The sequence below is a fragment of the Hyalella azteca genome, unplaced genomic scaffold, assembly GCF_000764305.2.
Source record: "Hyalella azteca isolate HAZT.00-mixed unplaced genomic scaffold, Hazt_2.0.2 contig7924, whole genome shotgun sequence".
NCBI classification, from domain to species: Eukaryota; Metazoa; Arthropoda; class Malacostraca; order Amphipoda; family Hyalellidae; genus Hyalella; species Hyalella azteca.
In genome coordinates this window covers 1-23683 of record NW_025938033.1, presented here as the reverse complement: position 1 = coordinate 23683, position 23683 = coordinate 1, and the positions used below count along the sequence as shown (strand labels likewise).

Sequence of the window (23683 nt, the reverse complement as noted above, 5' to 3'; positions counted from 1 at the left end):
GTTCATCACTACAGCTTCTTCAGCAAGCATTCCCCAGCAGCTACACTCAGCTTGTGGCCGCCATTCAAGCGCACCTTCATCTGTTGCCAACAGGAGCAGTTCACTTACAGTGGGTACCTAGTCACGCGGGTCTGCACGGGAACGAGGCAGCGTATAAAGCCGCCAAGCATGCAGCCACGTCTGCAGACCAAACAGCACAAGTCCCTTTTGACTTCTCCGAGCTGAAGTCAGTGGTACATCGTAACATCTGGAAATTTTGGCAAGCGAAGTGGACATCAATCCGAGGACAGTTTGCTCTGGGAATGATCAAGCCATCAGTTCACCCATGGGCTCATCACATGCTGCAGACTAGGAGATTCGAGACCCTCTTTGCCCGACTACGACTCGGTACTGCTCCACTAAACAAGTCTCTCTTCCAGATTCGCCAAGTCCCATCACCACTCTGCCCTTCGTGCCAAGTGCCAGAAACAGCACATCACTATCTCATAGTCTGCACAGAGTACGCTGAAGCCCGCTCCCAACTGCGACGTCAGATAAACTCCCAGGGGATACTTGTACTCAGTCTTGGAACCCTACTGGGAGGAGATACCACCAGCAGCACTACCTGGCCCCAGACCTGCAGAGCCGTGGAAAACTTCATCAGTTCAACTCACCGCTTTGACCCCTAATCGTTGACAAACTGCTGCTTCCGGAGTGAATCGTCCAACGCGCAGCACTCCGTTAACCTATCGAAGAACAGAACAGATAGAGACTAGTGCCGCAGACTACCATTCAAAATGAGCGTCTAATGCTGTTGTGCCTGTTGATAGGTAATCGGCAACTGCCTTGGGCTTATAGCTGGTGGTTGTCTTGTCAAAATTACTCAATTGTGTCTATTTTAAAGCCATCTCTCGCTCTTTTCATAATGATGAAATAGCTACTGCTAGGCGTGAGCGACTGTCAATTTTATTTATGGAATGAGTACTCTGGGGCCTGGACTTGAATTTTGAAGGGACTTCTCTCCTTACTAATAGTCTAATACTATGAAGTATGAACAAACTACACCTACGCTGTTACGGTCAACTAGAACGAACTTATGAAGACGGCCACGGCATAGCTGCTCTTAGTCTCTTACACTTACAGTCTTTAAGTCTTACTGAGTTACTGTCATGTTATTTATTTATTATTGGCTGGAATTCTAAGAATGGAAGTTCACTTATATAAAAGCTTTCCACGGTCCAAACTCCAAAGTGAAAATCTTTTCTTGGATACAGTGCTCTGCCAGCCTTCCAGGAGACTGACTAGCTATAAATGAAAAAGAGGATTAAAAGTGGACAAAATGTTTCAATTGTATTATGTAAAGTATATTAGATTTGTAATAGAATTATTTGGATGTCTCTTGTTTGATAAATATTTTTTATTTATCTTATATTTAATGGATTTTTAAAAAAATTTCCAGGCCTTTTGTTTGTAATGATCAAGTTTCAGATAAGTATTTAGGTAGTTAACCAGTACAAGTACTGTAGTTAGTGTAGTACATATAACCATACTTGGGGGCGCCAGGCAGGGGCCCTGCCGCAGGGCTTATGGGCACAACCAATCACAGCTTGAAAGCATCCCATCAATGAATCACAGCTTGAAAGCATTTCCATCAACCAATCACAGCTAGAAAGCAGATAGGCTAACATTACAATTCCATTATCCAATCACAGCTGGAAAGCTGAAAGTGGCTAAAATCACAAACCAATCACAGATGGAATTCTCGAAAGGGATAGGAACATAGGATATGTAAATAATGGACTGAAAGTGTAAAGTTCCTGGCCTTTCCAAGCTTTCAGGTCCTGCTTTCCAATATGCTATGTGTACTGGTTAATTTATTATCCCTCTAGAATTCCACACTCATGTAATTCAACTTTTCTGAGTTTAGGGCTACAAATGTGAAATGTCCAACAGTCCAACTGGCAAGTTGGCAACTCTCAACTTGCAACTACCAACTGGTGTCCTGACTGTGACTGACGTCGTCTTCAGTCTTCACAGTTTACCTTCAATTTGACTGTTTGACATGATGATAATTGACAACACTGAACACATTTCTGTTTAGACTTTAATGTTTATACCATTTTTGCTCATGCCTAATTTGAATTTAAAAAATGTTAGGTTTTGATTTTAAACCTTCAAGTTTTATGTGACAATTTGACAATGGATATAATGAATATTATTACAAAACAAAACTATATCTTTTATCAAAACTTGAGTAGCTTACCATAGGCCTAATCAACATTTGTGTATTTGAAAACTTAGCCTTACAACTTTACAAGTTACAACCTAAAGGGCAGAATTCAGAGAAGGAAGCAAGATTCTTGTATTGAAAGTTAAGCCTAGTGTGGAATAATAAGCAGAATTTCATTGAAAAAGTTAAAAGTAAAAATATGGTTTTATCTTTTACAGGCATTAAAAAAAAAATCACTAATTAAAATGCCATTCTGGAACATCAGGCAGAACTGCAGAAACTTACCATAAATGAGACAAAACTTTTTATGCTCATAGGAAATTTTTTCCTTTTTCATTGCAATTGCCTTACTGGTAGACTAATTTCTTTTTTGAAAAGAAGAGAATTGAATAACTGTATATTTTTGGCAATAATTTTTGAAAATTGCCTGCAAAAAATCATTCCTACCTGTAATATTTAAAACATTTTTGCATTTCTGCTGGTGCTGGTAGGTAACTGCTGGATATTCTAGTGTTCTAGATTGACAAAAATAGGCCATTGTCTCATTATTTTATGAAATCAGGCAAGAACTGTGAAAATGTGTGGATTAACTGCTAGTTCAAGCAATCTTGTTGCATTGATTCACATGCGACTTTGGTCCTATATTCTAGAATGGGATTGAGTCTTTTGAATCTTTAAATTAAATTTTATTTTGCAATCAGTATCATTTGTATCAAATATATTCAGAGTAAGAATAAATATACAGTGGTTGTCCTTAAGTTTATGGTCGTCTGTTCTGAGGCAAGGGTAACATTGATTGCTAGAGCTCATGACTCCCAAATCACTCAGTAATCAGTGATACCAGTATTTGAGGACTCTCTAGGTCTCAAATTCTGTACCACTGGAAAACTAATTTCTTTCAACTATTTTTAAGATTGGCTTTTGTAGACTGTCTGGATAATGATTGCTTGATTGTGTATTTAATAGTGAAATTATCAAGTTTTCCCTTAAGATAACAGATATTGTACATGATTGAAATATACTCTACATCTTCAACCTATGCATGTGATGGTTTGAATCAGTTTAATGTACTCTGGTAGAAGTTTAAAACAGTATACATATATTAAGCTATCAATTATAACATGCCCTATGGTTCACAGCAATTGAGTTCAAGTAAAGGCCTTAAGCCCAGGACCAAGCAGGAATTACAAAGATTGATGCAAAATGGCTTCCAAATATGCTAGCTATCCCATTATCAGTGTCCTACTATTTGCCATCCTAATTGTCAGTGCACTGGTGAGTTCTTCATTATTATTTTAAATTTTAAAATGAATTGGAAATTTGGAATTATGATTTTCTTGAATCTTAGCAATTTTTTCAGTTTTGATAATTCTAAAGGTTTATCAATTTATTAAATATATATACATATATAATATTAAATACTTGTTCCAATGTTTTTTTCATAAAATTATTCTATATATTTTTTAGAATTTTATTCATATAAAGTTTTTCTTGTGTTGGATTCTGATTTGTTTTTCAATTGAATCTGTTTTATTAATTCTAATTGCATTCATATTTTTGCAGAGTGAAGATGTTGAAGATACTTCTAAAAAAGACACATCCAAGGAGTTGCAGGAGGATGAAACTTCAAATCTTGAGAATGATCTTGATGATGAGGAGGGAGTCACCAAGGAGTTTGTCATAAAGCAAGATGTAGATGGCACAATACAAGTTGAAGAAGTGAATTTGCAAGCTGTAAATCAAGAAATTCCCTTGAAATCCTTAGAAGAGACTCTATCTCTTTTATTTAATAGTAAACACACTGTTTCTGATAAAATGCTTGATACACTAGAAAGTGAAGAAAATGACAAAAAGTCTCTGCAAGAAAAATTTGCTGAAACAAAGTTAGAGAAACAGTTCAAATATGAGAATGAAGAAGGTATGCTTTTGAGGAAAATAAACTTAATTTTTCAGTAATCTCCAAACCATCATTTTCTATGCTCTCAAATTTAAGGATACCTATACCCAGCTTCTACCTATAAAATTTGGATTGCTTTTATTGTAAAATCAAGCATGCATTAGCTAATATTCTTGTACAATCTCAGTTCTGTCAATGCTTGGATTGAATTTAATATCCAGTTTTTATCATTTTTGAGAAAAATACCACTTTCGTGTTAATATTTTTGCTCCTGGTGCCACTGAAGCTTATTTTTTCTTGCCTTTATCTCATTATACAGATAAATTGTGTTTACTGATTATAATTTTCCAGGTACTGGGGCCTCATATTATGAGAAGGCTCAGCAACATCTAAACCAGATGCCTTCAGATGAAGGCCCCGCCTACCTCTTGCTGAGTGAGGCGGCAGCAAGAGGCCACTGGAAAGCTAAGCGGCAAGTTGCTTGGGGCCATGTGTTTGGCAAACACTTGCCATTGGATCTCCAAGAAGCTCGTAACATTTTTACTGAGCTGGCTGATAAAGGAGATCCAGAAGGACAGATGGTAAGGTTAAAGCTCTAAGGATAAGACATTTATTAACAGCGGATATACATGCCTAAATGGTTCAAAATACAGGCTTTGGACAAAGTAAGGAAAACGGCTAACATTTTTATATAATCATTTTTGAATGTATTATGAATGATAAAAACTTGGTTAATTTTAATATTTTATTGTTCATTACTCAACTTACACTATATTAAAATATTTTATGAATTTTTAAGCTGTTTCCCTTATTTTGAGCAAACCCTGTATGTTTTTTTAATTTACAATGAAAAAAATTAAAATATTTAATCAACAACAGTTTTTTCAATTTAATGGTGACTTATTTATGATTGGTGAAGTTCTTTGCCACAAGAAAACTCAGATTGTTCTTGAATAACTTCTGATGACTAGCCTCAGAAATCTCTAACCTAGACTAACCATTATTTTGTTGTGCAGGGCCTAGGTTTCATGTATGGAGCAGGCCTCAGCCACAACAGCAGTCAAGCCAAAGCCCTCGTTTACTTCACATTTGGTGCCCTGGGTGGCAATGAGTGGGCCCAGATGGCATTAGCTTATCGCTACTGGGCTGGCATTGGGGTGCCTTCTAACTGTGAGACAGCACTCACTTACTACCGCAAGGTGGCAACCACTGGTTTGTACTGCGCTCGAAATAGGTTTTTGTTTGATAGAGTTTATGTATTTTTGTATTACGATAATCTAATTATTCCAACGTGGCTATCATAATTTTGGCAAGCTTGCATTGTGATTCTTTTTGATGTTCTTGATATTTCTGTTGTAGGATCAGCTTACATTGCTTACTACAATTTTTTCATGAATGCAGATATAGCATATTATTTTTAATTCCCATCTTGACATATGGAAGTAAATTTGAGCTACCTTAGTCTCAAGAACATATGTAACTTCTCGTCTAGGCAGTGTTGCAAAAACTTATATACTTTATGTTGGACTCTCCTAATTTAAGTGCATTTCCTTATGCTTAGAGTAAATTTAATGCAGATTTCTTGGTAACAGTTATTTTTATTTCTTTATACATAACGCCGATCGCTGTGTTAAATAATAAACTTAAATATTGTTTCTCAGGACATTGGAAGTGTGAACTAAATTCTTATTCATCATTTATAGCACTTGTCATTGACTTTAATTACATGTATATTTTTGCAATAACCCATCTAAATTAGATTGCTATCTTCATCTGTTTACACGGAATCAGGCTGTATTTGTTGAGCATTTATATATTTAAATGACATTTTATTGATGTACTTGTATTGAATTAGCTAGTATTTGTTGAACTCACACCACATTGTTGGTGCATTGAGTGAGCAAGTTAGCATCACTAGTTGAGCAGTAACTCACATCACATTGTTGGTGCATTGAGTGAGCAAGTTAGCATCACTAGTTTAGCAGTAACTCACATCGCATTGTTGGTGCAGTGAGTGAGCAAGTTAGTGTGACTGGAGGTCGAGCAGTGCAGCGCGTGCGGCTCATGGAGGAGATAGACAACCCTAACTCTGGAGGCATGCTTGACGACGACCTCATCCAGTACTACCAGTTCCTTGCTGAGAAGGGCGATGTGCAAGCTCAGGTCCGGCTTAGAAATCTTTATATATTGTATTAAAATACATATTTTAATAGTGATATATTTTAGTATATTATTTTGTCGATGAATGATAATGTGTATATATCCTCAGTATTCATGAATTATTCTGTGGAAGCTTTTGATTACTTGATATTATTCTTGCTACGACTTCATTTTTCATTGGGTTCTGTGTTATACAAAATATGAATGGTTGGTGCTCAAATCATGAAGATAATTAGATCCGTCTCATCTTCTGGGAATGTTGATATTCATGTCCTCTATGCAGCTAAATTGGGCTGCATTTTATGATTCAAATGCATTATGTTTCAATTAAAATTTGGGTCAATTTTCAATGTTTCTTTGTTAATCCGTGATTCATTTTTTATGATTTCACCTACTCTTTTCTAAAAGTTAACTAGAAATTTCAAGAGCGTTCGGCCTTAAGAAATAGCTGGGCTAGGCCAGCTTCACACAACCGTTTCTCCCATTTTTTTCTCTATTGTCCCGTACTTTTATTTATATTATAACTACAACATAAATTTCATAATTGTTCTGCCTCCAGATAGGGCTAGGCCAGCTGCACTATCAAGGAGGTCGGGGCGTGCAACAGGACCATCAGCGAGCCCTGAACTACTTCATGCAGGCCGCTGAGGCCGGTAACCCTGATGCTATGGCCTTCTTGGGCAAGGTGAGAGCTTCCTTCCTGAATACTTAGTTATGTTCTGTTAATTTAGGACGATTAATTTTGTCACTTGTCCCACATACTTAGCATTATGTAGTTAGAGTAGGTAGACATAAGTTTGGAAATTGATTCGGCCCTTGTTTTCTGATATCATTGTTGAACATTTATGTTTCTTGAGAAATTCATGGTCATTTCAAGCAAGATACTTGCTTCCCTCTGCATGAAACGTTAATTATCTTCAATATAAATATCCATTCCCGATCTTTACTTAAAAAATAATGGCGTAGTGCGAAAATCAACGACATGAAGTATATAATAAAGCGCAGCATATGGGAGCCGCGACGCTCTGACCTGCCGAGGCCAGGCTGGACTAATTCGTTCACTTGTCATTATGCTATTCCTACCGAAATTGTGACACCATTCAGTGATGGATGGTTTCATGGCATGATCAACAGTTCATGATCAACAGTTGAGGTGAGACTGGAATTAGTTCTAACTCATTCGGGAAGTACAATTGGTGCAATAGTGAAATTAGTTCTCATTCTGGTTTCTAATTTGATTTTCAACTTGAATTGTTCTCCTGGGGAATCAAAACTTCGTAACTTCTTGTACTTCCAACAAAAAAGTTACGTGTTACGTAAGTACACCCTAATTTTGGCATTATCAAAACATTCGTACGTAAGACTTAGCTAAAAGCGTACTATCAAAACCATCTGGCCAACTGACCAATCAGAGGCTTTGGATTTGTTTACATTCTGTGAACTTCGATGGCGGGAATCGTTGCCTTCGATGGTATCGACTATGGAATGCTGTCTGTCGGTATTGAGTCGGTATTGCTCCTTGTTGGCCCAAAAAATGCCGTTCTAAAATAGTTGTGAAGTCTTAAACAGCGTGATTTGAAGAAGAAATCTGTGTACGGAGCTAAAAATTATGGTTGGCAGAGATATAAAGTACCGACTAGAAGGAATGAATGAATTGAATTTTGAAAATGAATGAAAAAATTTTTGAAAATTTTTTAAGAATTAATTGAATTTTTTTCCAATAGCACTGTTTAGCACGATCACATATTTTGATCGTGCAAATGTTGCACGATCAAGTTGTGGAGCCATCACACTTAGAGCCATCATTCTATGCGTGTATAATCCGCGCTGTCGGATTGTTGACAAAATTCTATCACAAGTCAAGGTGTTGCTACGTGCTATCAAATCAATAGTTTCCTATCGCTTCAGCAGACACTCTAAACTTGTGCAGAACTCCACTTACGACATCTCCGAGCAGGCGTACAGTTACGTTACGTATCTTCCCGCGCAAATGTTTTCATAATACCACCTTTAGAGTTACGTCATCAAGTCAGCACTTACGCCACTCGCAAGTCGATTTTGCGTACTTACGAAGTTTTGATAATACGGCCCCTGGGTACTTGAGCTTGTAATTAACATACATAAGATGGTCCTAAACAGATGTACCTTGAGGGCGGGAAGGTCGTGGCGGCCAACAACGAGACCGCCTACAATTACTTCAAGAAGGCCGCAGACCTCAACAACGCCGTGGGCTACAGCGGCCTGGGGCTCATGTACCTGCATGGCCGCCACGTCGAGCAGGACTATAAGGAGGCGCTCAAATATTTCACTCTGGCAGCCAAGCGGGGCTGGGTCGACGGACAACTGCAGCTCGGCAACATGTACTTCAGTTAGTATTGTTGGCATTATCATCTCTGTTGCTCGGCAACATGTATTTCAGTAAGTATTGTCTCTAGGATCTTCTCTGTTGCTCGGCACCATGTACTTCAGTAAGTATTGTTGACATTAACATCTCTGTTGCTCGGTAACATGTATTTCAGTAAGTATTGTTGGCATTATCATCTCTGTTGCTCGGTAACATGCACTTCAGTAAGTGTTGGCTCGTGAATATTTTCTTGTTCGACAATGTGTCTAATGTTGTCTATATTTTTTAATCATAGACATATTGGGTAGGTAATTTTGAATTATACCAATGGCAAATGAAACTCATGAAATTGTTCTAACATAGGTGGCTTGGGAGTGAGAAAAGACTACAAGAAGGCTATCGAGAACTACAACCTGGCGTCCCAGTCTGGCCACGTGCTCGCCTTCTACTCGCTGGCGCAGATGCAGAGCACCGGCACTGGCATGCTGCGCTCCTGCCACACCAGCGTCGAGGTCAGGCCAGCTTCTTACAGTTCATAAGCAACTGAGCTCATGGCTCCAATGAAAATTGGGCGCCAAATGTGAAGGAAATGGCTTATTGAATATATCCTCTAAAGTTGTATATTTTTTCTATTTTTCTGCATAGTTTTATCGTGTTTCCCCTTAGTTGTTCAATAGCCCACCACGTTTGTAACTCGTAGTTGTTCAATGCATTGTCTCATATTGCTCCTTAGTTGTTCATTGGCTCACCACATTTTTCTCTTTAGCTATTTAACACGTTGACTACGATTGCTTCATCTTGTACTATTATTTCATTTTTTGTACTGTTTTTAATCAGGGTTGCCAGACGGTTATTTTTTCCGGACAAATTCCGTGATTTAGTTCTTCTCAATTACGTTGGCCGGCTAAAATTTATGATAGGGGTACTTCTTAATTAAATTTTAAGTACTGGAAAAAGAAAATTAATGAAATTTTTATAGCGGAACCTACAAATAAACTAGTATATATTGGGTTGTCGGCCTTTTTTGTTCTCGGATTTGGCCGATTTTAGGCAACCTGAATTATGCACCACTTCGTCCTGGAGAAATACATTTCGTGGTACGCATATGTACCACTTCGGAGTCAATGTGTTAATGCATTATCTCATTTCATCCGTTAGTTGTTAAATGGCCAAACACATTTTCCTTTTCCCTTGTAGCTTTTTAACGCATTGCCACATTTCTCCCGTTATTTTCTCAATGGCTCGACACATTTTCCCCCGTAGCTTTATAACGCATAGTCACATTTCACCCATTAGTTGTTCAATATCTTGACACACTTTCCCTCGTATCTTTTTAATGCATAGTCACATTTCACCCATTAGTAGTTCAATATCTTGACACNTTAAGATCTCGGATACGAGGTACATGTACAGAATTACTTTACTTAACTGAGAGAGTATTATGAATTATGATCTCGGATACGAGGTACATGTACAGAATTACTTTACTTAACTGAGAGAGTATAATGAATTATGATCTCGGATACGAGGTACATGTACGGAATTACTTTACTTAACTGAGAGTATAATGAATTAAGATCTCGGATACGAGGTACACGTACAGAATTACTTTACTTAACTGAGAGAGTATAATGAATTATGATCTCGGATACGAGGTACATGTACAGAATTACTCCTTTCTCTGGGCAAGTGTAATGCACATTACCAATTTGTTTATACTGTATATAGTCAAGGCAAAATTTTTTTAAGACGATTTCATTCTTTACCTGTAATCAGCGTTCCTATTGTGAGTGAACTAAGAATCATAAATGTTATTTTGGAAACACCTACTTGAGATCCTGGCCGTCATACTCTGCAAAGAACCTTATTACCGAGTTATGAGCAAATAATATTAGCAACTGACCATAACCTAAAAAAAATTATAATTTGTATCATTTGGTAAAATAACTTGTGGTAAAACTGTGCACTTGTTTAATATGTTTCCATTTAAAAAAAAATATAGAAGTCCCTCTTTGCGTAGCGTCATTGTTGAAAATACCTGTCCGTAGAAGTGCCACCAAATTACTTTTGATTATCAGAATTGCTTTAAATACATAAAGAAAGGTTTGAAAAAACGATAACGCATCCAAAAATATGAAGCGAGTGATGAGAATTAGTTTCTTTGTTCTATATGCAAAGTTTATGGTCAGGCCAAACATGAACTTGACTCGTCCGTGTGCTGCAGGTGGCGCAGACCAACGCGGCCTACATCCTGGCTCGCCACGGTCCTTTCCCTTCTCTCTTCCCTGAGGAGGAAACCCTGAGCCGTGCCCTCATGTACTGGGGACGCGCTGCTGGCCAGGTCATTGATACTGCTAGTGCAAGGCTTACTGTTACGATATTAGGAAAACTGCTAGTAGAAGGCTTATAGTTACGATATTAGGAAAACGGGAAGGGTAATGGAAATTGGGAAAAATGGTCATACTTGTGGTATTGGTAATGTGGTAATGGTACGTATTCAAAAAGTCTGTTTCACTGAGTTAAGAAACGAGGATTGGCTACTAATTATTGAATGGTAACAAAAAAGAATTCCGTATCACTAAAAGTAATATATGGTTTGGACTCAAATTTATAAGTTTCTTCAAGTACTTGGTGAGCAAATTTTAAACCATTCTATTGTTAATTGCTGTACTATCTTATGAGCATGAATAGAATCCAATGAAGAAAAGAAGAATTGCCACCGTTAGATGTCTGATCGTCATTGGTAATAAGTTGATACGTGAAGTCTCTTTACATAGTTATTCACCTCCGAAATAAACATTGGTTTACACGCAAAGACAAACTTTTTCCATCATACTGAGCTTGTTGAAATGTTTGCAGGGCTACAGTTTTGCGCGCGTGAAGCTAGGCGACCACTACTACTACGGCTGGGGCACCAACGTCGACTACGAGGCCGCCGCCGCCCACTACCGCCTGGCGTCCGAGCAACAGCGCAACGCGCAGGCCATGTTCAACCTGGGCTACATGCATGAGCAGGGGCAGGGTCTCAACCAGGTGCGTGGGGTGCTGTTCAACCTGGGCTACATGCATGAGCATGTAGAGTAGATCAACTTGTTGCATTGGCTAATAATTCGAAAAATAGTTATCCATCATTCCTCTTCTCGAAAACTGGTTCTAATCTAATTGTAATTTAAAATACTGAATAGAGTGAGATTCAAACAAAAATGTATGCAAATCCACCTCGATACACGGACTAATATTCTTCTGTGGGCTTGTATCCGTTTTTAGCGCATTTTCTCATTTATGGAAAAAATGCACTATTGTGCTCGCCATGTCCGTCTGTCTGTCTGTCCGTCCGTCCGTGACCTCAAGTTTTCGTCGACGAGAAAATGCGCTCTCTGTCACTCACTGCTGTGAGTACTGAGTTATATTTTTTTATCGAATTAGCTTGCAATGTGCACTGCATTTCTCCCTTCACTGTGCATCTCGTCACTGTCCTCATTATATCTTCTACAATATATTATTCATGCCAGGACATGCACCTGGCGAAGCGCTTCTACGACCAGGCCCGGGAATCTGACAGCGATGCCGTGGTGCCCGTCGCTCTCGCGCTTGCCAAACTTGCAGTTCTTTTTGCCTTCAAGTTCTTGGCCGAGGTTGGTTATCATTATTATTATTTTACTGAAAAGATTGTCCGTTGGAAGCCATTGAATGTCCTGAGATGTCCTGAGCTTGAGAAGAGTAATAAAAGTTCTTCACTACTTTAATGTATGCTGGGTTATATCTTAGTCTTCTTTCTCTGCGGAAATATTGAGTCCCGAAGTTGACTCTCTTTGAGATGATAAAGTATATACAGAACCAACTAATTGTTATTTGAGTTTATATTTTGTTTACAAACTCAGAACTAGTATCTGACGGCCAGCTCTAATCATTATTTTCTATGATGCACTTGGAGGCCAATTTTTTTATATTACTTATGCGAGTACAGTACGATACAATGTCATTATAGTTTCTCATGGTATCATCAAAGTAAATTTCTGATACATTTTACGGTGCTGCAGTTCAACTGGAGAGAAAGCTTAGCAAAGTTTGACCCCGACGTGCTGCTAGGCCCTGACTGGGACATTTTCCTGATGATCCTGCTGACGGTGCTGATAGCCACGCTCATCATCCTGCGTCAGGCTCGCTACCTCCCGCCTCACCTTCGTCAGCAACGCAACAATAACAACAACAACAACAACCTGCAGCAACCGCAGTAGCGGCACCCATTCCCATGTAGTTGTATAAACAAAAGACCTGTCACCTCCTGCGCTGTTTGTAGGATGTCGGTGTGTATTTTAGTTACGTGTTACGTCACTGTGTTGCACGGATTATTCTTGTACATGAATAGTTAGCTGCGTCAATCGTGCGCTCTGTAAAGTCTAGTTTAAATAAAGAAAAAGAATAACAGTTTATACTGTCTGCTTGAATGACCTTTTGCTACATTTGCTGTGTAAAAATCAAACCATCTTGCAGCTGCAACGATAGGTACGCTTTGTGTTCTCAATGCCTAATATATACCATAAAACTATTGCTATTTCTCGATGTAATAAATAGAACATCTCGTGTATCATGAAACTATTGCTGTATCTCGTCGCAATTATTATTGCATCTCATATAGCGTAAAGCTATAGCTGTTCTCTGTCGTGTAAGGATTAAAATCTACCAGATGAGATAATCATTGCAAGCCACATATATTCCCTTGTTCTATAATAGAAAAATCTTTCGTTGTAAAAACCAATATAGATTTCTTCGAATTTAAGAGATATTATCCTTTTTCATTTGAAATTTAACCACATTATAAGATTTACTATTATTGCACGACGTTTATACTGATATTAGATGCCCTTGATGACCTCGGGCACATACAGGCGGTTTTTATTAAACGAACGCAATATGTGGGCTTGGTTTAAAAAAAAGCTGACGATCAACGTCAGCATCAGCCTGCCTCACTTCATGCAACTCTAGCACTTGTGCTACGTAAGTTAGTGATGAATTTCTGTTTAACAGATATGCAATGACAAATTTGTTATTCGTCGTATTATTTTGGACTTTCGTTGAATTTATGTTAATTTTTCGTTAAATCGTCTAATCTAAATGAATCGATTTTGTTGAATCGTCTAATGTATGGATTGATTAGTTTCCCCGAACGTCGGTTGCCGGGTTTACCATATCTTGTTCTTCATACGAACTTGTAAATTCAAGAGTATGTGTGATGAATGTGATGTTGTTCATGGGGTACTGCAGGCAATGCGCAGAGTATATTATTGTTTGTAACTGTAATTTTACAATTTATTTTGCTATCACTCGTATGATTCAATATGTTAGTTCCTAAACTGCGAAGGCTTGACTGAGTTTTCGTTATAAGATTGAACCTTCATTGCATCATAAAGCTAAACCAAATTGATCATGGATGGAAGTTACGGAGTATTGATTGTGCTGAAATGGTTATGATAGCTATCATTTACGTAGTGGAAGCCACTGCCCTGAAGATACGAATTAAGTAATGATCTACAGATTCACAATTATTTCTCTGAAAGGATCAATCTGCGTCCTTGATAATATCCTTTATTGAGAAGTTTATTGTTAGCCTGTCAAATCTCCTCTGGTTTTGCAACAGTTCTGCTACATTTGCTTAATCATTTGTCAGTGCTCTTCTGGCTTAACTTGGGGTTCGTTTGTCTTTAAAAATATATTACGAAGTCTATGCTATCGAATGTATTGGTCCAATTTGCAGCTACGCTCTTCAGCAGTATATGACATTTATGGTCGCTTCAGCAAGCAATGCAAGGAATGATCTTTTATTCAAGCAAAAGATTCTATTCTATTTTTCAGGGATTTCAGAATAAAATCTCGTTGCCGAGCGTACAGCTCTACAAAACGTATTTTTTGGTGATATTATGAATTATCGAGAAATGATGGATGTTTTTATGGCCACCATTTATTTCTTGCACCAATATTTATTTATTGATAATATTTGCAACTATAGAGTTATTTGCATGTTATCATGTCCACCATGTTTTTTTAAGAGAGTCTTAGATTTTTCTTTTACGGCTGAAGTAATTTTCCCTACCGGCCATTAGCAAAAATTTTCACTGAACTTGGCTTTAAAATATTCAAAGCTGTACAACTGGGATACAAAACCTTTTTGCATTGTTACCTAATTTTACATCCCATAATAGGAACATTACCCGAGTTACCATACCACATCAAGCGTGAAGTCAATAAAAGATATTTCATTACCTTATCCCCGTGTTCCCCATAAATAGTTTACCTGTCCTTTTCCCCACCCGAGGGAGGTTGTGTGGTACCTCAGTTTGTAGACCACTTGGGTAAACTATGGTAATGATTGACAACTGATAATGTTTGAATCCACTGCACGAAACTTGATCACTTGAAGTCCTGATGCTTGACTTGCGAGGCACGTGTTGATAGGAACGGTTTTTGACCACCCCGCCTTTGGACTGAGCCTACATTTGTCCCGATGCTAACCTTACTCGTGGCACTCTAACTTTAATTTCATGAGAGTAGATTGATGCTATTTACGCGTTTCTTTCTCGACAGTAAGGTTTCAAAGTTTTGTTTTATGTTCAGGCTCAAGTAGATGATGTATTTGTGTTTTTTATAAAGTCGAATTGGGTTTGGTTGCGATGTTTTCAGGTAAATTAAAGTTATAGCAAAAAGCGCAACATCACTAATTGCTTGCCGTGTGCAGTTATGTTCTTGCATTAAAATCCCTTGTTGAGATCTCTATTGTGGGTGTTGTGTGGAATAAGTTTTTTTTTTTTGCCGTAGATTCGCTTATGATTCAAGGAATTAATTTTCGTTGAGATGCTAGAATGATGAGTTTGCCCATAAGATAAATTTGCATAGAATATTAAGAATATTCCCTATATCATTATAAAATATTATGACCTCATTTCGTTGACCCCATCAATCAAAGCCAATTATATGTTCATTACTGCGCTTTCAATCACAGCTTCGTGTGCCCAGTCACCCCCATTCCGGGATAAAATAAATCTTATTTATGTTTTTCTTCGCGGTGTTTGCTACGTGCGGGATTATTTGAGTATTTGTTGAAGTTCTAGAGATTATTTACGGGCGTTGTGCTCGTTCCTGCGTGGATATTGCACGTATTACGGTCTTGCTCACCATTTATTTCCATGAGTATCCAACACCATCTTGTCCAGGGACTTATGTGTGCTACGGAGTGTGGAGAATGTGATATTTGAACGAACCGAGTTTCTTTTATCCCTGATTATAAAGCTATATGTTGTTGAACGAATCCTTGAAACTTTGTTCATACTATGGCCTTGAAGGTTTCAGTCGGTTATCCGTCATTATCAAATGCATAAAAAACACTCAATTGATGGAAAGATTGCAGCATCTTCTCAAGGCAAACTTGTTTAGAGTTGCGATTATGAATTTTCAATTATAAAGTAAATAGTCTATGAGAACTAAGTAAAATGTCATTTTCGACCTCTGCGCAGGAATATACCAATGAAATTGGTTACCGTTGCATTTATTTGAACAATTTATTGGTTTAGGGCTTACAAAATTGAAGCCTTGGTTGAAAGACTGTTTTACCTAGCCGTAGAATTCATCGCTGGAATCCCAGCCCGCGTCTTGCTGGTCTTCAGTAGCGAAGTCCACTCTTTTGTCATACTCGTAGTCTGGGTCTCCAGGCTTCACTTGACTCAGTACAAAACTTGAGTCCATTATCTGCACACGGAAATAGCGTATTGACATGACAATAATACTAATATCGGTTTCAGCGTTTAGTAGGCCGTAGGCATGTCGCCGATTCTTAACAGCGCAGTACATTCACAGCATTTTGCGGTCTCGAACTCGCAACTCACTGCTACAATTCTGCTATGCTTAACCGCCCGGCCTCCTAGTCGATTCTGACCAGAAACTGGCGCACAGAGCTGGGATCGAACCCGCGCCTCTCTGCTCCAATCATGGCACTCTGAACTTTAACCACTAGGCCGCCCTGCCTCAAAAATATAGCGGTTTCAGCGTTTATTAGGCCGTAGGCCTGTCGCCAATTTTTGACATCGCAGAACATTCACAGTGTTTTGCGGTCACGAACTCGCAACTCACTGCTACAATTCTGCTTTAGCTTAACCGCCCGGCCTCCTTGCCGACTCTGACCAGAAGCTGGCGCACAGAGCTGGGATCGAACCCGCGCCTCTCTATTCCAATCTTGGTACTCTGAACTGTAACCACTGGGCCACCCTACCCGACTTAAGTTCGTAACTCGTGTAATTGTAAACGTTAGGGTGACTCGTATTATAATAGTGATGTAAGCGTTAAATAGGTTAAGTCTAGCCTCTCGAATCAAGCGACGTTGCCGATAATCAATTCATGAATTGTGTTTCTTACTCTGAAACCCTTGTTGCGTTTCATGCTGTTGAGGAACACTTATGGTGACTATCGCTATATCGCTATATTGTTCTTCAAGCAATTATAAATTAATTTCAATCCATTCTCAATTACCCCAACTTCCAAGACTACACACGACATAGAAATTGTCTGACTCCATTAGTAGAATGGAAATCAACAACCATAATCGTCTAACCTTCTTTTTCTTTTCGATGTCTACGTCAGAGAGTTTATTGAGATCTTGATTAGGGTCAATAGTGTACTCTTTGTTGAGAGCCTCCACCGCCTCCTGCATCTGTCGTCCGCACGACACCTCCTGGAGCAGCCGAACCAGCTTTTCCAGTCGCACGTCTGGAACCTTTCATTTGAAGGCGATAAATTTCAGGTCTGTGGTAAATTTTGAATAAGTACTTTCAGGTAGCTGGGAATTTGAACCACCAATTTCCTACTTTACTTGTTATTCTTGCGAGAATACGAATATATAATAGTTTAATACGCCTCTTTGATTGGTGCAAATCTACTAACGTGCGAAAACGGTGACGAAAGGCTAGTGACATGGCCACCAACCTTACTGAGGTAGTTTGTGTGGCGTTGTCGCAGCTGGGCAACTTGCAGCGTCACAGGTCCGTACGTTGGCAATCCACGCACAGGCATTAGTCTCACTCGCGGAGCTCCTGCAAAATACAAGTGAGTGAAATATCTTCAACTTAGTATTATTATTGCTGCAAAAGTCACTACACTTTACTCGCCGTTGGTAGGAAAGCTTTTCATAAATGTTCATAGATTCATGAATCTGTGTTTAGTCATTCTTAATTATTGAAAAGTTTATTAAATTAACTAAAATGTTGGTATTTGATTTTTCTGATTAGATGCATAAATAAGCACGTATCTTGAACAATTTAATTTAAGCGTGTATCATGAACAATTAGGTGTCTTGAACACTCAAATGTTAATGACGGCACTGCGAGTAACATCACAAAGCAAAAAAAAAAAAAAGGTAAAACGGTTATTTTCAAATGTACTGATAGTCTGATTTCAGAAGACTAACCTGTAGGCTGTACAGGCAAAGGTAACAAACGACAACTTTATACAACCAAACTTTTGATAAGAAACTCGAAAATCGAAGTTAGAATAGAACATCTAATCTTTGGCAGTGTCTCACTGTTGATTATATTATAAATACATGTAGGCCTATACTTCAACTGGTAGCTCTCGGAAACAACTAAATGAGCTCTACCTGTAATTTTGTTTGTTGAATAGGTTTATCAAAAAGTGTTCACCGCGTAAACTATTACAACATAATGTAGTGCGATAGTTACCTGATGCAGTGAGATATCTGAGAGCAACAGCCGGGGGCTTCAATCTAACACCAATGAATTGAGGAGTGATAGACGGTTCTTTTTTGTCCGTATGAAGAGACTCGGACATGGTCTTGTCAGATATATACGAAAATGCCGAAGCTCGTAAAAATTAAGAATGCAAAGCCTCAACAGAAGCCAGATTAATTGTATAAATCACCACCTGTGAAATAAAAGCAGTTTTTACATTTGGTAATTTAGTTTCACTCTGTCGCACATAAAATAGATGAAACAGAAAATAGACTTTCCCCTTCCTTTACTGGTAGCTCAACATGAGTAGTATCAAAAACACACCTGAAATAGGAATGTGTTTATGTATCGTAATTTATTATAGGATATGAGCGTTTAATCTGTAATATTCACATTGCTGCCTTTTTCGCAGGTTATTTTAGTATAGATCTTTCAATGTGCTGTCATCTTTAGTCAAGCAGTAGCGCAACGCTAGTTGTGAGAGTTGCACGCACAAGCATTGTTCCTATCGAATATGTTGCCATGGTTACGAAATGGCTCTTCAACGGGCAATGTCATACACTTTAAAAACAAATATTCAATAATTTTTGAGTTTCAATAATTTTTTACATGTGGGTGCATTTGTTGATATGATTGAAAAAACTACTCTTATTAAGTTTAATCTAATTTTTTCACAAAATTTTATAACTTACCTTGTTAAAATGTTTAACAAGTCCTTAATAAAATTGTAAAACCTATCATTACTCAACTAGCAAGCCACTATTCAACGTATATCTATCTCTAATATCACATGACGAGCAAACACTTTCAATTTTTTCCGTAATAAATAAGCATATTTTGGAGTAAAGTGTTTCCCGTAGCATCTCGACCAATTGCCATCAATTATCTTCAACAGACTCCATTGTGCTACCTAAACGCTGTTTGTTCACGTGTTTTTGGTAAGTAAGGAGTGTCTCTATTGATAAACCATAGTAAATGAACAAGAAAACTGGTTTAAATAACCATTGTTTTGCAGGACAATTTTTTTCTCTGTTACTCAAAAAATCATTAGTTGCCTGTTTTTCGCTCTTTTACAGTTTTACGAAAGATGTCAAGAAGCATGGCCGGGAACTTTTTTGGTAAACGTCGAGATGATGTTGACGTGACGATTGACAGCATGGGAGGAGAAGCTGTCCGCGCTGTGAGTAGCATTTACCGATTTTTTTTCCATCCTTTGTTCTGCTTTGGTGTAGCACTATGTCTTTTATACATCTAAAACTATACCAAAATCACGCACTCAATAAGTGTTGTTAACGGGACGAAGTGACTGCGGAGCCCCCAAGTGATATGCGATAACAAAAAGTTTGAGAATTTAATTTAAACTGAATTTCATAGCAAATTGAAAGCCATAAATGAAAGCGCATTCACCAAACATCGGTAACCAAATTCGAAATACAGTCTTAAAACTTGGTTGGTTGTCAATTAATTTTTGTTTGTGCTTCCAACAATTGCATTTAAACTTGTTAGAAAGTAGTTGAACATTACCTTATTTACTTATTACATTATTCTGCTATTAAAAATATATTAATTTATAACAGCAACGTCTCGCCAGTGAGCTAAAGAACGAGAAATCTTCACTTGATAGTCAGCTGCGGCAACTTGGCGACATCTGCAGGAGGCAGCGCTGCACCATCAACGATCTCACCGGTACCTCAATACTGTAGCCTAATATTTCTACAAGATAATTTTTAGAATCATGCAATTCCATTTTTGTGAAGATAAATTTCGCGTTAGTTTAAATGATATAAATGTTGACGTTATTTTATTGCATAAAATAGCTGTCAAATAGGGCTTATTTCTGCGCAATTATCTGAAAAAAGAACATATTTACCTAAAGTTCAAACCGGTAATTAATTGATGTAATGAAGTTCATTTCTTTTTTGGAGTGAAATTTTCAATTCAAGAAACAGCTGTTTTTTATGTGGATATTATTCCAGTTTCAAACACTTGCGTGGTTAATAGCATAAAGATAATTTGTCTGGACTATAATTGAGAAGCAAACAAGACAACAACCGAAGTTTGGGTGCAGAGTGACAACAAACGCTATGGTTAAGATCATAAATTTTGGATGGCGAGTACAGAATTCCACGTTTAAGATCATCATTTTAGTGTACGGAGTAGCAAGTGCAAATTTTCCTGTAAGATCATGAAGTTCAATGCAGAAAAGCGGTGAACTTTATGCTTAAGATCATGAATTTTATGTGCAGAGAAGCAGCGTGAGTTACGGGAACGGGAGCGTGGGCTACAGGCCAGCGTTACGCAGCTAGCGGCGCAGCAGCAGCAGCTTGCTCACCTCACTCAGCAGCGCAAGAAGCGCCGCGCTGACATCGAGCTGCTCAAGGAACAAGCCGTGTATGTTCCGCTGCTTTATCATAATTATCTTGAATTATGTTAATGATAATTATTAGCCCCGTTTTTATATTGTGTTTATGCGTATTACTTTGTAATTTTATTGTCTTACTGAAGAGACAAGCCTTTTCACTGGAACTAGTGCATACTGAATGAAGCTGCTCCGCTAGGCAACGTAAGCAAAGGTTTATTACGACAAAATGTCACTCCAAGTATATATTGGCCAAATCGTTTCATAGAATGAGAGAAATTGTTGGGTTGTGTGATAAATCAGATAATTATTATTTATTGTATAAAAAACTCCCTCGCTACATATGTTGACAAAATGTTTTCGTAAAACAAGAGAAATCGTTTGTTCTACAGGAAGGAATTCGTCGAGAGCGCGCTTGAGGTGGCAGCGGAGCTACGGGAGATGGACGCCCTAGAAGCGGACTCTGAGGCGCAGGAGGTCTTGGTTATTTCTAGTAGATAATGATTATAAAGGAGTTATTGTTATCAATTATTGTTCCTTATTTTTCTGTTTCACTGCCTATTAAACACTGTGTAGCGGTCAGACTTTAGTAATTACATATACGACCAAAAAATTGCATAATCTTTTTCGCCGTTTACCTGTTTGAAAAGATAAGATGAACGAATAGAACGATTTTTTTTTGCATATAAAATTGCATTGATTTTTGCCTATTAAATTGTATTGATCTTTCTTGTTGTGTGCATACTTTGAATATTAAAATCCATTAAGTAATATGCTTTTGCTCGTCGGGCGCCACTTTGTAGGATCAGACTAACTAAATGCATTGCCTTCAGAGTGAAGTGATGAGAGCGGCGCGAGAAGAAGTGGAGTCTCTCCAGGCTGCGGTCCAGGGACTGCAGCTGACCGAGGACACGAGCGATGTTAGCAATGATATTGCAGCTCTTGATCAGTTCAGGTAACTTGTACATAGTATATCTGCTCAGATATTGCGTCTCTTTTCTCTGTCGCTTACTTCTGTGACTATAATTCTGTATCGTGTGTTATGGTCACTTTCAAATTGTGGATATATTGTGATTGGATAGTTACGAATCGGAACTGTTACTTTCCGATTTACACCACTATATATTAGCGTGAATATTAATCCAATATCGAAACAGAAAATACGATTACTGATAAAAATTATAATGTGTCACTATAAATTAGCATTTGTCTATTTTCAGGGAGTTCGTGCAGAAGATCAATTCAAAGATGGCGTCAAACAAGCCAAGAAACTGAATTCACAAGAACCAAACATGGCAAAAATAAGTTTTTCAGATTGCTCCTTAGATAACATTTTTCAGCTTTTTAGCTTTTATGGTATAGTGTGCACTAGATGCACTTGTGTTATACAATCGGAAAACCTTCATTCGCGTTTTTAAATAAAAAATACCTGTAAAATTGGTTCATTATTATATCTGCTAAAGTTAAAGGGGACATTTGTTAGTAGAAATTAATAAAAATATAACTCAGTACTCTCTGCAGTGAGTGACAGAGAGCGCATTTTCTCGTCGACGAAAACTTGAGGTCACGGACGGACGGACAGACGGACATGGCGAGCACAATAGTGCATTTTTTCCATAAATGAGAAAATAGGCCATCAATACCAGAATACCTTTCCTTCAGATTCGCATTGTGATTTGTAATCTGCAGAAGTAATCTTGTTATTGATGTTATTGATTGCTTCATTGATCAGAATTTTTTATTTAAGGTGTTTATGTCAGGCAAAAACAACAAAAGCGCTTTACTGCAACTATAAACCCGATTGATCGACATCTGGCGACAAAATCACATATAACCGTCACATGAATTTCCTCTGTGGTTCATTGCGATTAGACTATACAAAGTAGTTCAAAGTTTGGAATGGTCGACAAGTTGTTCGGGAATGCGTTTACAATGCTCCCTTTAAGCACTAACTGGAACGAAGAAGAAGAGTTTATCGAAAAGCTGGACACTGGATTGACTGGAACGGTGTGTCTTCTTTTAGTTCTTTATATGACTTTAGGGCAAGTAATCCATTTGTAGCCGTTAAGCCGTATGTCTGCCCATGGCCCCAGCCCCCAGCCCCCACTCACTACTAGGTAGATAATAGATAATTTATTGTTAGAAGCTTATAAATTAGATGCAAAAAGTACAACTAGGCCTATTAACTATAAACAGTCCAAACTCCAAATAATTTCTGCTATAAACATAAAGTACCTAATTAGTACAGGTTCACTTTGAGTAAGTGGAAATTAGTTTTGCTTCCAAATGCACTAATAAAAATATTTATAATTTTCCATTTTTTAAAAGAAATGGTATAGCACCTGCACCTAGCATCAGTAGCATGCCATGACATGACCTATGAATTCAACTTGAGCTAAAGAAGCCTAAATTAGCCAGTCACTGAGTCACTAGGCCTAGTCAGTAGCCGGAATGGAATACTGGGCAGATTTTTCCGAAAACCGCGGGTAAAAATAGGCTATTCAAGTGCGATTTTCGAAAACCGCGGGTAAAATTTATCGTCGTCCAGGCTGTTTTATAAAACCGCGGGTAAAAATTTACTGTTCACGGGCAATTTCCTGAAATCGCGTGTAAAAAGCTGCTGCCTCCAGTCTCGCAACATATCGCGCCGTCGCCCGTCGGCGCCGACGATAAAAGTTCACTGAAAACGTAATCATACTGTTATAAACATGAATTTATAATTGTCAGTAACTCAATTGTTATAATTTATTGCTGAACACTTCTTTACCTCAACACTAATGCATTTTAACAATATTTATGGTGCTTTTTTGCAGCTCTAACCCAGCACGGAGATGGAGGTCCCTCAATGGCTAAAAGAGTTCGTTGTGCGGCATCAACACGTTGTTATGTTTTCGGCGGATAGAATAGAATCGGCAGCAAGCACATGTATAATGTATATGCTATACATTAGTAGGAAAGTTCTACAGACGATAAGTTGAAAGCA

General features: G+C 38.1%; 3 protein-coding genes across 4 annotated transcripts; 2 read left to right on the top strand and 1 right to left on the bottom strand.

Moving 5' to 3' along the window:
- Window positions 1-3207: 3207 nt before the first annotated feature.
- LOC108674658 (protein sel-1 homolog 1) lies at window positions 3208-15865 on the top strand. Its single transcript, XM_018162619.2, has 12 exons — window positions 3208-3484; window positions 3773-4127; window positions 4458-4687; window positions 5123-5318; window positions 6118-6269; window positions 6826-6951; window positions 8406-8634; window positions 8974-9122; window positions 10835-10951; window positions 11470-11643; window positions 12123-12245; window positions 12651-15865. The coding sequence occupies exons 1-12, from the start codon at window positions 3413-3415 to the stop codon at window positions 12846-12848; spliced, it is 2121 nt and encodes a 706-aa protein (XP_018018108.1). The 5' UTR covers window positions 3208-3412; the 3' UTR covers window positions 12849-15865.
- Window positions 15866-16097: 232 nt separating this feature from the next.
- Window positions 16098-18819, bottom strand: LOC108674660 (centrosomal protein of 19 kDa). The gene is made up of 4 exons (XM_018162621.2): window positions 18333-18819; window positions 17581-17687; window positions 17210-17371; window positions 16098-16350 (listed from the first exon to the last, which is right to left on the bottom strand). Exons 1-4 carry the CDS (start codon window positions 18439-18441, stop codon window positions 16216-16218), a joined length of 513 nt encoding a protein of 170 aa, XP_018018110.1. The 5' UTR covers window positions 18442-18819; the 3' UTR covers window positions 16098-16215.
- LOC108674659 lies at window positions 17099-22119 on the top strand. Of its 2 annotated transcripts, XM_018162620.2 has the most exons (8): window positions 17099-17398; window positions 19237-19279; window positions 19418-19521; window positions 19919-20027; window positions 20588-20732; window positions 21093-21177; window positions 21534-21655; window positions 21921-22119. In XM_018162620.2, exons 3-8 carry the CDS (start codon window positions 19429-19431, stop codon window positions 21973-21975), a joined length of 609 nt encoding a protein of 202 aa, XP_018018109.1. In that variant the 5' UTR covers window positions 17099-17398; window positions 19237-19279; window positions 19418-19428; the 3' UTR covers window positions 21976-22119. The 2 variants fall into 2 exon arrangements, with proteins under 2 accessions (XP_018018109.1, XP_047737374.1); XM_047881418.1 differs by lacking the exon at window positions 17099-17398 and having other exon boundaries at window positions 19115-19279.
- The last annotated feature ends 1564 nt before the right edge of the window (window positions 22120-23683 follow it).

Coding starts and splice junctions, on each gene's coding strand:
- LOC108674658 (XM_018162619.2), top strand. CDS start 3,413: ATGGCTTCCAAATATGCTAGCTATCCCATTATCAGTGTCCTACTATTT. Junction 9,123..10,834: donor CCTGCCACACCAGCGTCGAG/GTCAGGCCAGCT, acceptor CGTGTGCTGCAG/GTGGCGCAGACCAACGCGGC. Junction 11,644..12,122: donor AGGGGCAGGGTCTCAACCAG/GTGCGTGGGGTG, acceptor TATTCATGCCAG/GACATGCACCTGGCGAAGCG.
- LOC108674660 (XM_018162621.2), bottom strand. CDS start 18,441: ATGTCCGAGTCTCTTCATACGGACAAAAAAGAACCGTCTATCACTCCT. Junction 17,688..18,332: donor CAGATATCTCACTGCATCAG/GTAACTATCGCA, acceptor TGTATTTTGCAG/GAGCTCCGCGAGTGAGACTA. Junction 17,372..17,580: donor ACACAAACTACCTCAGTAAG/GTTGGTGGCCAT, acceptor TTCAAATGAAAG/GTTCCAGACGTGCGACTGGA.
- LOC108674659 (XM_018162620.2), top strand. CDS start 19,429: ATGTCAAGAAGCATGGCCGGGAACTTTTTTGGTAAACGTCGAGATGAT. Junction 20,028..20,587: donor CACCATCAACGATCTCACCG/GTACCTCAATAC, acceptor TTTTATGTGCAG/AGAAGCAGCGTGAGTTACGG. Junction 21,178..21,533: donor CGGACTCTGAGGCGCAGGAG/GTCTTGGTTATT, acceptor CATTGCCTTCAG/AGTGAAGTGATGAGAGCGGC.